The sequence below is a fragment of the Terrapene carolina genome, unplaced genomic scaffold, assembly GCF_002925995.2.
Source record: "Terrapene carolina triunguis isolate 2854851 unplaced genomic scaffold, T_m_triunguis-2.0 Scaffold580, whole genome shotgun sequence".
Taxonomy (NCBI): Eukaryota; Metazoa; Chordata; order Testudines; family Emydidae; genus Terrapene; species Terrapene triunguis.
The window spans coordinates 4,536,048-4,548,600 of NW_020664931.1; the positions used below are offsets into that span (position 1 = coordinate 4,536,048).

At 41.3% G+C, this 12,553-nt stretch overlaps 1 protein-coding gene across 1 annotated transcript in view; it reads right to left on the reverse strand.

Annotated features, from left to right (window-relative positions):
* The window catches only part of SEMA5A (semaphorin 5A), a 668,054-nt gene that overhangs the window by 267,919 nt on the left and 387,582 nt on the right, over positions 1–12,553 (reverse strand). The window contains exon 7 of the mRNA XM_026659123.2: positions 423–708. Coding sequence (XP_026514908.1) covers positions 423–708 — 286 coding nt within the window. The remainder of the gene's footprint in view (positions 1–422; positions 709–12,553) is intronic.

Sequence of the window (12,553 nt, forward strand, 5' to 3'; positions counted from 1 at the left end):
GCGCAGGGCGGCGAGCCCCGGTAGGGGCTCGCCGCTCTCCCCCCGGCGGCCGGGGGGAGGGCGGCCAGAGCACCCGGGGGAGGGCGGCGAGCTCTGCTGTGGCCCCGCTCTCCCCCGCGGCCGGAGCGCCCCGCCGCCCCCCTCCAGGTGCCGCCCCAAGCACCAGCTTGGGTGCCTGGTGCCTGGAGCCGGCCCTGCTAAGTGAAGCATTTGGCGTTAACCATTATTTGTTGGAGACAGGACACTGGACTAGGTGGACCACTGGTCTGAACTAGTAGAGCAGACCGTCAAAATATTTCAGTACAAGATGATCTGTTTATATAATATCCCTTCCACATGTAGAACCAGAAGGGAGCTTGAGCGCCTTAGACTTGACTCTGAATATAACAGAAAAAGTAACAAATTTTATGTAAGTTACATACACATTTGTTGTAAAGATCCCATAGATTAAGTCCAATTCTGGCAGGAAGAAAGTGCTTTGTAATTCATTGTAGTAAAATGGAATTTCTCCAGGGCGAGAGCAGTTCAGACGAGCCTTCATAAAGGTTGTCCAGGTGTCTTCTAGCAAAAATCTGCCCCCAATATCATTTTTACAGACCCGAGCAGCCCGGGAAAAGACTGTTTTTCCACAGTCATGCTCTACTGCATTCTCTCGGAAGAAGAAGTAGGTGAAGTTTCCAATGTCATAGGATGACACAAAATTTGGCTCTGAAAAGAGTTAGAGAAAAAAATATGTCATGTATAGTTGATACATATTCCAATATTTGCTGGAAATTGCTAGATTTTCCTCTATACATCAGCCTGAGAATTTTTCAAAATTCAAAATTATTGTTATTTTTTCAATGTTAAAATAAGGCAAATTATATTATCAGAGGGATAGCCATGTTAGTCTGAATCTGTAAAAAGTAACAGAGGGTCCTGTGGCACCTTTAAGACTAACAGAAGTATTGGGAGCATAAGCTTTCGTGGGTAAAAGCCTCACTTCTTCAGATGCAAGCGTCTTGCATCTGAAGAAGTGAGGTTCTTACCCACGAAAACTTATGCTCCCAATACTTCTGTTAGTCTTAAAGGTGCCACAGGACCCTCTGTTACTTTTTGCAAATTATATTGATATTCATGCAGGCATGAATTAGAATTCTGCACTTCTGCGCATCATGAGGAGACTATAGAGATAGCAGTTACTGAACATACAATCTGAGTTTTGGTTATAAAGAACAGCAATTTCTAATCTGAGTGTGATATAGTAAATTAGGCCCTGACAAGCACATACACCAGTCTATCCCTATTCAGCAAGGGCTTGATCTTGTGGCCACTGAAATCAATGATAAAGCTCCCATTGACTTAAAAGCACAGGATCAGATACCAAAATAGTTAAGTATGTGCTTAATTGCTTTGATGAAAAGAAAGGGACTGCTGAAGGGGGGCCTTTGAGAGCAATAACACTACATCAAATAAAACTTTTAATACACTTTAAAATATTTTGGTTCCCTCTTTACAAAATATATAACTAAATAAAAAATTGATACAACAAATTTATTCTGGCAAGGAAGAAAAACATCCAGGAGAAATTAGGAATAAAAAAATTACTGATCTAAGAAATAAGGAACACAATGAAAAAAAATAAAAAATTCTGGATTCCAGAGAAAATAAAAATATGGTACTTTTCCCGTAAGGATTACGGAAGCTAACGAGAATCCATGAGCTTGACAGGGTTGAGAACTTGATGATTTCTTAAAGGCAAAGCACATTAGATATATTGACCTGTGGAGCAGGAGAAAAGTAATTGTAAAAAACTGTTGCCCCTTAAAGAGAGGTGTAAGATTTTTTATATTCATTTCCAGAATTCATTCTAAAAATATTTAAAATAAATATATAAAAAACACACCACCCTGGATGAAAAACACTATTTCTGATACACATAACTACCGTAGATAACTTTAGTAATAGAGCTGGTCAAAACATTTCCAACTGAACAGTTTTCTATCAGAAAATGCTGATTTGATGGACTTGAAATATTCTGCAGGATCATGTCATTTCCCTTGAAACTTTTGATGGAAACTAGGCACACAGGCAGGCTGGCTTCCTACTATCTCACCCAGCTCCCGAGGCTCACTGGCAGTCCCACTGGCAGGCTGGCTTCCCACGGATCCCTGGCGCCCCAGGCACCCAGCTCTACTGGGAAAGACTGGCTGCCTTTCCATGCTGGCTGGCTTCCCAACTAACTAGCTCTCTGGGCTACCCACCCTGTGGGCGGGTGGGCTTCCTGGCTCCCCAGTCAGACAGCTCCCCAGCTGGCTGGCTCCTCAGCTTCCCACATAACAGGCAGGTGGGAGGGCTGCCCATTTCCCTGGGTGGTTGGCTTGCTGGGCTGGTTGGCTTTCCAGACAGCCAACTCCCTAGCAGGCCATCTGCCTGACTGGCCAGTTGAGTCTGTGGAGCATAGGAAACTTGGCATTCCACCAGCCTGCCAGGCAGGCTGCTGTGGAACATGGGATTCTGAGGAGCATATTTTATTTTGGTGTTTATGAAACAAAATATTTCAGAATTTCAGTCCCATGAAAAATTTTGATGTTTTCATCTGATTCATTATTATTTTTTTTCTGAAATTCTGAAATTTTTCATGAATCAAAAATTTTATTTCCCAACCAGTTTTATTTATTAGTAGTTATATGTGGAAAGTGCTAATAACCTAAGGAATGTAGGATCAGGCCTTTATGTTTGCACAGCACCTAGTACACTGTGGGTGCTACCAGTAAAAAAGTCATACATAATAGTAATTATCTGTTTCCAACAGTACTCACAATATGCTAGTGCTATGCAAACACAAAAGTCCCTGCCTCAAAAAGTTTAAAACTATACTATTAGTTCATATAATTGCAGAAGTTACTAATAGTCCTTTATGAACTCTAATTGTACAAAAGAGAGAGAGAGAGAGAGAGGCTGTCAAACTATTTAAAATAATTCAAGATTTAAAAAAATTGCTGTGATTAATTGCAGTTTTAATCACACTGTTAAACAATAACAGAATATCAATTTAAATTTATTATAAATATTTTGGATGTTTTTCTTCATTTTCAAATATATTGATTTCAATTACAACACAGAATACAAAATGTCTAGTGCTCACTCTATATTATTATTTTTTATTACACATATTTGCACTGTAAAAAAGATAAACAAAAGCGATAGTATTTTTCAATTCACCTCATACAAGTACTGTAGAGCAATCTCTTTATTGTGAAAATGCAATTTATAAATGTGGAATTATTTTTTTACATAACTGCACTAAAAAAACAAAACAATGCAAAACTTTAAAGCCTACAAGTTGAAGCATGAAGGACATACACATATTTAGCATATCTGGCATGTAAATATCTTTCAATACCGGCTACAACAGTGCCATGAGAATGTCTGTTCTCAATTTTAGGTGACATTGTAAATAAGCAGGCAGCATTATCTCCTGTAAATTTAAACAAACTTGTTTGTCTTAGCGATTGGCTGAACAAGAAGTAGGACTGAGTGGACTTGTATGAAGTGAATTGAAAAATACTATTTCCTTTGTTTATCTTTTTTACAGTGCAAATATTTGTAATAACAAATAATATAAAGTGAGCACTGTACACTTTTTATTCTATATTGTAATTGAAATTAATATATTTGAGAATGTAGAAAACATCCAAAAATATTTAAATAAATGCTACTTTATTATTGTTCAACAGTGCAATTAAAACTGTGATTAATCACAACTATTTTTTAATCTAGTTAATTTGTTTTGTGTTAATTGCATCCATTAACTGTGATTAATTGACAGCCCTAATATACATATACATCCACACCCACACCTGGCATTACAGATGGAACAAGATGAATAAAAGTACCAATAATTTAAAAAACTCAAATATTTCTAAATCTGTTTTTCAGTAAAATATATGAGCATATACTGAATAGTTAATGATCTAGTGATGTAATTGTTTTACTGGCACTCATTTGGGATGACCTGTATAGGCCACTTGTAATGCAGAAATCACTAACTTATGTTGGTGAAACCTTTACAATATACCATACCATCATATATGAGACAGTTCACGCAGACACAAAAGACAGATACATATACAAAGTATCAGGGTGGTTTTTTTATGATAAACCCAAGTCATATTTCATCTGTTCCTAAAAGACACCACAATGTTCAGTTCTATGGAATAAATGCTGTATTGTTCCTTTAGCTAAATTAACACTTTTTTAGGTACATTTAGGAATGTCAGGCCAACAGGAGTGAAAAACTGCTCCCCATTGACAGTCTTCAATTTATATCTGCAGCATATCTGTTCAACGTTTCTATTTACCTGTAATGGATGTAAAAGATAACCTTGGACCTCCATTACCATATAATGGATGAGGTTAGTCTCCCTCCCCCCCATTATCCCTACAAAATGTTCTAATACTCAGGAGAAAAACTACTGGCTGGGGGGAGGGGGAGATTCAGCAATCTGGATGTAACTTGAGCTATTTGTGTAGTATAGAAGGTTTAGTCCTATTTAAGTCAATATCCACTAATGGTGTGCAGAAAGGAACCCAACAGACTTTCAGCATGAAAAAGAAGGAATTTCAAACTACCTGTTAAGACTTCTATAGTCTAATAGCCCACTTGTTCTTTTAACCCTTCTCAGTAGTACAATGTGTGGAAGTAGATTGCTTGAGAGTAAAGTATCTGATTTGCTGCACCCAAAAAAGAGAGTGAGAACTCTGTTTTTTTCCGACAATTGTCTGATCTAAAACAGTTTCTACTTGCACAAACATTCAGCACCTAGAGTCCCTCATTCTTCTTAAAAATATACTGTAGAAAAAATAACTACTAAAGCCGGGTCCTGACAATCAGATCTGCTGACACTTCCATCTCTGTTGAAGCCCACTGTCTTCAACAGGACTCCACAGGAGCATAAGGTTCACACACAGAAATCTGATTGCAGGGTCAGTGCCAAAATCAGTATTAACATTGCTGACAGTATGCTTAGATGTTCAAATGCTTTAGGAATACAAAATGTTATGAAATCCGATCTGAGTGGTTTTATTGACCTTTGATAAATCCATGTAAATCTCTTACTGGACAGTATTTTTAAAATGCATATAAAATATATATAATACACAGACTTGTACATATAGTTCACTGACTCAAACTTGAAAAATAATATATCTATCCACAAACACCTGTACAGATACTTCACTGATTATGATTTGATAAAAAGGAGGCCAACTGGTGAAAGCTGTGAAAGCTGTTCCCATTTGCATGAAATGTATTAATACTAGCATCACCTCAGGGGATTCTGTGGATTTTCTCAGATTATCCTGTCAGACTTTATTTCATTTTTTCATTTGGAGAAAATTTATTGAGTCATTTTGGAGTTTCAGAAAAAGGGTGATTCTTGTCCAAGAAAAAATAGTTTATATATGCCCAGATATTGCATGGAGACCTGAAATTTATCAATATGAAGGGCTCTTTCCAACAGAACTTTGTAATATAGGAGACGAAATTGCCCAAATTTTGCTCTAGGATAAGGCAGTGGGAGTTGCTCATGAACATTTGAGGACAGAATTTAACCCTGTTGTAGGACTTTTTCTGTATTAAGTACCTTTAAAATACTGTAGTGTTAATAGCTACAGTATATTCATCCCCCAAAACTTTGTACCTTTCATATTATTATATTCATTATTTTCTTTTTCACACTGAACTGAGGACTTTAGGGGTATAGGAGAGAAGGTATAAGCTTTCCCTACCAGTGGATGTCTTCTGGAAGAGAAGCCCTCTCAAGATTGTTCATATGGCAGGATGGCAGGCCTATTCTAATAATGAGATCTTAATGGGACAATGGCATGCCTCTTTCTTCTTCTCCAACACTACATTTCTCTGGAGGGGGAAGACTGAAAGTCTTTTCTTCTCCCCAGGGGCCTTCCCCTGAGAACACATGGGACTTTTCTCCTTTTTGCCCCCTCTCAGAAAGTGCATGGGGATTGTCCTACTGAAAGCATCATTTTCTCTCCTCTCAATGAGATCATTTATTTTTCTCTCCTGCTAAGATCCTATTCTCTCTCCAATATTTAGGTCTTTCTTCTGTGACTGTTATTTTTCTGCCTGTGATCCCCACAACATTGGGCCTTTTTCGACCCAACTCAGTTTTGCCCCCTTTTACTGAAGTATTAAAGAGGCTCGTGCTCCCACTGTGCTGGCTGGAGGTATTCAAATGGAGAGCTGGCATTGGGTAGAGCATGCAGACAGGTGACAGGAATCAGGGCCTGTGGTAGAGCCAGTCTCTGGCCAACCTGACGAGCGCAGATATCTTGTAGTAGGCTGCCTGATTGGCTACACTGTCTAATTGGTGGGAAAAATCAGCAGACCAGCTCTTAAACCCAGCAGCAGCTTGGTGTCTGCTCAAAGCATTCATCTATAGCTGCGACAACTCCTGTGCCTGCTTGTTCCCAGCCTTGCCCCAACTTGTTCCAGTCCTGCTCCTGCCTTGGTTCATGCAAGGTAACTGAACTCTGACCTTTGGTTCTGATTCCTGACTTCTGATTTCAGCTCTGTCCCTAGCCTCTGACTTTAGCTCTGACCCTGGGCTCTTATTCCTGGCTACAGGCTCCTGCTCCAACCACTAGGCAACACCACCCATGGCCCAGACTCTGACAGTTTGAGCAGCCCAAAAGACACCAACAATAAGGAAACTAGAGCTGATATGGGGAGCATGGCTCCTACAAAGGTCAATATCTCTGATGGAGACAGTGGAAGCCATACAGACCTTGCAAGCCCAGGTTGCCATCCTGGAGGTGCAGAATGCAATCCTGGAAGCTCAAGCCATGCTGCCTTCAGCTCCAATCCCTGTTTCCTGCAAGCCCAACCTCCCTCTGCCTGACAAGTTCAATGGCAATCACCACAAATTTTGTAGGTTCCTAAATCAGCATCAGACCCTATTTCTCCTACACCCATAGTCATACTCCACTGACCAAACCCAGGTGGGAATGATATCAGCCTGCTTATGGGAGAGGCCCTGATGTGGGTGTCTCTGCTCCTGGAAAAATCAAGCCCACTACTAGCACAATTTGAGACTTTGTTAAAGCTATGGGGGCGATCTTTGATGACCCGAGTCATGAGCATAGTTGAAGATGCACTTCAGGTTTTTACAGGAGGGATGTGTTTAACACAAAGAAATCAGACACCCTACTGCTCTATTACAGCTGTGACTGCCCCATTGACCTCCAGCTAGGAGCAGAGGTTCCGTTTGGGCACATCTTCTCCTTCTCCAAACTGGAACTACAGGCCCGCTGGAGCTAACTCGCAGAAAACCTGCAGAGACTCTCCTTGTCCCCAGTGGGGCCCCTATCTTCTTTGTGGTGAAGAAAGGCCTCTTCCTCCAGCCTTGTGTGGACTACCAAACTCTAAAGAAGATTACAATCCAAAACCAGTACTTCTTACCACTTAATAATGAGCTGTTCAAAAGACTGGTATCCTAGTTCATCTCTCAACTCTGGTTTGAATTTCTCAGACTCCTTGGCATTGAGTACCTCACCTCATCTGCCTGTTACCCACAGACTAATGTGCAAACAGAGAGTGTCAATCTGCTGTCTAAGTAACTACCAGAATGACTGGCTACCCAGCCTGTGCTACACAGAATTTGCATATCACAAATGCAATCCATGTCTCCACCCAACATAGCCCATTCCTTGGGAACGATGGCTTTCACCACTACTTCCACCCCGGCTTAGACTTAAGTTACCCCCTCATGACCACTGCAGATTTAGCCTCCCACCTACACCAGGTGCACCAGGAGCTCAGACAACACTTGCAGTCTACCAAAGAAGCCTATAAACACCATGCCATACTAGACTGTCAGGCAGCCCCCAATATGGCCATGGGGAGAAGGTGTGACTCTCTGCCCAGCACCTTAAATCAAGCCACCTATCCACCAAACCAGACTACAACAAACTGGACCCCTTCAAGATTACAGAACAGGTAAACCCAGTGGCCTTCAGATTACAGCTGTTCATATCCTGGAAGATCCACTCTATCATTCACATCTCACTTTTAAAGCCCTTCACCAAGAACCCATACCCAAACCACTCCAACCTGCCACCTATAATAGTCTGCAGACAGGAGGAATACTTGTTCCAGTGAATCCTGGACTCTCAGTGAGTTAGGGGAAGGCTCCAATACCTGGCAGACTGGGAAGGCAATGGTCCATAGGAGCAACATTGGGAACTGGTAGAGATGATCTATTGTGAGGGTTTCATCAGAAGTACTGTGAGAAACTGGGCCCTAAGTCCCCTAGGAGGTGCCCTCAAGGGGATGGGTACTGTCAGGAATCAGGGTCTGCAGCAGAGTCAGTCTCTGGGCAACCTAATGAACACAGCTGGCCTGTATATGCCTCTACCATTACTGCCATGAGGAGGGATGCCTGTCTCTCTCACTCCATGGGGAGTGCTAGGCCATAAGGATGGAACCAGAAGAGGGCCCTGTATTAACTTAATTTGGTCCTGGATGCAGGAAGCCACAGGAAGCTGCACTCAGCTTGCTGCCTTCCTACTCTGTACATGGCCGTCTAGTGGCATGTACATAACTTAAAAAACCAACACTCTTCAACAGCTGATTTGGGCAGCACTTAGAGTCCCTGGGACTGAGTTCAAAACCACAGAGCAGTCCAAGCCAAACTTGGGCAGTTGGACAGTATGTTAATGGTACACAAGAAGAAACGGAACCTGTGCAATCTTTATTAGCTGTGGAGCTGTGCAGGGCTATAATAAGAGTATAAAAGAGGTAAAAATGTATGTGTCACTCAAGTCAGTAGGTATGACTCTAAATGCACAGAAGAAACAGACCTGTTCAGCCAGAAGTTGTCACTTATACAGTCACTTTTCAGAATAAAACCACACTTTAAGCTTTCAAACAATTATTTCAAGCAGGGTGAAGGGTCACTGTTAACACGTTATTATTCTGTCATTTTCAGGATAAGTGACCATCTTAATGAACCATATTGTAGTTTACATTTTTCAAGCATCATTATCTACCCAGCAACTGATAGGATATTATATAGTTTCCTTTAGAAACTATCTTTTATAGTAAATGTAATTTCTTTCTCCTATGGGTTTAAATCAAAGACAGCTACAAAAAGAAAGTGGGATCTATTGAATAGAATTATTTTCCCCAGAAGCTTGAGAGGTTAATGTGCAGGGTAAAGGTGCAACTACTAAACAAGGGTTATATTAAAAACTGCGTGGTTACAAAACAAGGGAGGGGGTTGCTAATCAAAAGAGCCTTCTATACAAAGATAAATGGTATTGTAAAGAAAATCTTAATATATGTACATTTAATATCCTGGAACATGAATCAAAAAAATTAAAGTAGCACATTTTTAAGAGTGATCACACTAACTTGTTTGGTTGGTTTTGTTTTGTGATTTTATTTTTATTTTATTGCTAAAATCTAAGATAAAAGCTATGTGTAATACCGCTGATGGTAATTGAGATAAATCCTGATTGAGCGAAGTATCAGAGGGGTAGCCGTGTTAGTCTGGATCTGTAAAAAGCAACAGAGAGTCCTGTGGCACCTTTAAGACTAACAGATGTATTGGAGCATAAGCTTTCGTGGGTGAATTACATGCGTCTGACAAAGTGGGTATTCACCCACGAAAGCTTATGCTCCAATACATCTGTTAGTCTTAATGGTAGCACAGGACTCTCTGTTGCTTTTTACTGATTGAGCTAATTAGTGCAAACCCTGACTTCCTCCTTATTTATCCTTAGGGGTCAGCTAGTTAGCTCCCACCAATGGCTAAATTGTGGCTATGCCTGAGTTAGGACAAGGCTGTAGTCTCCCACCTTCTCTTCTCCTCACAAAGGAAAATTTTCTAAGATACTGGGTATCCAAATGAAATTCCACTTTTGCTCAAAAATTGAAAAGGAACACAATTTGAACAATCCTGGCTGTGAGTGCTTTCATATTATTTGGTGCAACAAAAAGAGGCATTGCCCTGAATTATGCAGAAAAGAGACATTTCAGGAGGTGTGGCATTATCAAAAGTTGAATGGAAGTGTTTCTGGCATTAACTGAAATAGAAAATCTGTCCTTTATTTTGCACAACTCTAATTACAATTTACACCCCAAAAGGGTTCACATTTGCTCTAGCTGTAAAATCTGTCATACTTCAGTCAGGAAATAATATTTTTAAACAAATAATATGTCCCTGTATGTTGTTGTGTCATAATAAAAAAACAAACAGTATCATTTTAAAAACACTTTTCATTCTTACAGGCTAGTAAAAAAAAAGGGGGGGGATAGAAAAAAAAGCACATTTGGGTCTGATACAGAAGTCAATAGATGCCTTGTGCAAAGGATCAGGTCTTTAAAGACTAGTAAACTAAGAGACAAGAAGACTTAAACTGTTTTTCTGTTGTTGTTGTTGTTGTGCTATTCAGACTCGTTTGCACCAGCTGTATTTTTAGCCAATAAACTATATTTCAGTCCACCAATGGCAAAATAGCTATTGAATTAAATTGTATTTAGAAATATACCATATGTCTTCCAGCACTTAGGCATTCAGGAAGTAAGAGCAGATTTCTAAACATATGAACTGCTGCAAACTGTAAAGCTCTGTTTCTTGGAAAGCATGATCCTGTTGGAAATATGCCAATATCCCTCCTTCTAGCCCAAGAAAGGTAGAATCCTGTAGGAATGCTAGCTCCCAAATTGTTAGCCATGGTTATGGCACACTGTTTCCATGGCCACAAGGCAGGAGTGACCTTCGCCTCAGCGTCTGTGTTTGGGAAGACTTATTGGCAACCTGACATCACCCTTGCAGCTGGTGCCCATGCGCTTAAGAGATGGGTTTGTAATCTCATGTGCATGTATACTGCCTGCCTTCTGTTTGCGCAAGATTTGTACCAATGAGAAGTGTTGTAAACAAAGCAAGTAATATAATAAAAACCCCAGGAAAGGTTTTTTCCTGGGAGGCTTTTGGCTTGAGACTTTAGAAGCTACGTACCACAGACCTGGCGTTCTGTTTCCTTTCCTGCGTCGTCACCACAGCTGGTGACCCCGACGTGATACCCCTCTACTCACCGGCTGGATATGCCGAGCGCGCCCGCGGCTGTTTGCCGCCTCTTATTCGTGAGTATGGGGGGGGGAACTTTCCAGTGCCCAGAAGGAGCACACAAGAGAGTTACAAAAGATTACACGGCAGCGATCATGCATCGTTGTCCCGGTCGCTCATATTGAGGACCCCCTAAGGGAAATAGACCGCCAGTGCCCCTGGTACCCGGACTGCGGGTTGTTACGGCTTCTTGACTGGAAAACAGGTTGGAAACTTTGAGGGCATAGTGGAAGGAAAGGAGTAAGTAATTATAGGCATGGGGATTTCAAATCCCCAGGATGATAATTGGAATGGTAAAATGTGTATGAGACAGAGTTTTTGTACTAAGGTGCAAAGCTCTCCTTTATTCTGCAGAATAAAGCAACTCCTCCTTATCCCCGTCTGGCTGTTATTGGCTCTCAGCTAGGTGGACCCGATATTTCGGTAACAGTCTCTAGCGACTCCGCCGGGACTCTCCTGGCTCGGACAGTGGACTCCGGACAGCTGCGGCGAACTGGGAACGGCGCCAACGGGGTGTTTTGCCCCTTTTCTCTGCCTCTCCGCAGCCCCTGGGGTTCGTGCTCCGATAAGGTGAATTCTAATAGGATAAGGAGATACTATCTGGTTCTGGTTCTGGTCTGGTTCTGTTTTGGTTAACCGGTTAATGAATTTTTGTTTTATACATTGGGCGTTAGGTGTGTGAACGGAACTGAGCCTCTCATTCGTAATTCCTCAGAGTGGAAGCCATCGCGTGCGATGAAGCTCTGAGGTCGAATTGGGATCCCTCTGTCCCGTCCCCTGTAACGGTCAGTATTAGTAAAAATTCCTGTAATAAGATCCTATTAGGCCATAATTCCCTCTGTTCTCTGTGTAATTCTCTGTTAGAGTGTCAGCAGGCAGATGGGTGGGTCTCTGGTAAAACCCTCTAAGGATAGCCCTTTAAATTATATGTTAAGTAAACGGCCTTTACCTGGTGTTCAAAAAAGAAATAGTTACACCTTGTGTAGAAATTGATGTGGCTAGTGTTGTGGAAATTGAATTGTGGAGGACATGCGCAGTATATATTGTAGTAGAGGTATAAGAAATGCAAACCTACCAATATAGGTTGTGTTGTCTTGTCCAGATCACTGTGTGTTTGAAAGCAGGAGTTAGAAGTAAAAGGCAATCAAAAGACTGGGAGAAGTTATTGTGACCTTGTATAGATAAGGTACTTTGTCTAAACACCGCATATAAAATAAAACAGGGGGGGATGTAGGAATGCTAGCTCCCAAATTGTTAGCCATGGTTACGGCACACTGTTTCCATGGCCACAAGGCAGGAGTGACCTTCGCCTCAGCGTCTGTGTTTGGGAAAACTTATTGGCAACCTGACATCACCCTTGCAGCTGGTGCCCACGCGCTTAAGAGATGGGTTTGTAATCTCATGTGCATGTATACTGCCTG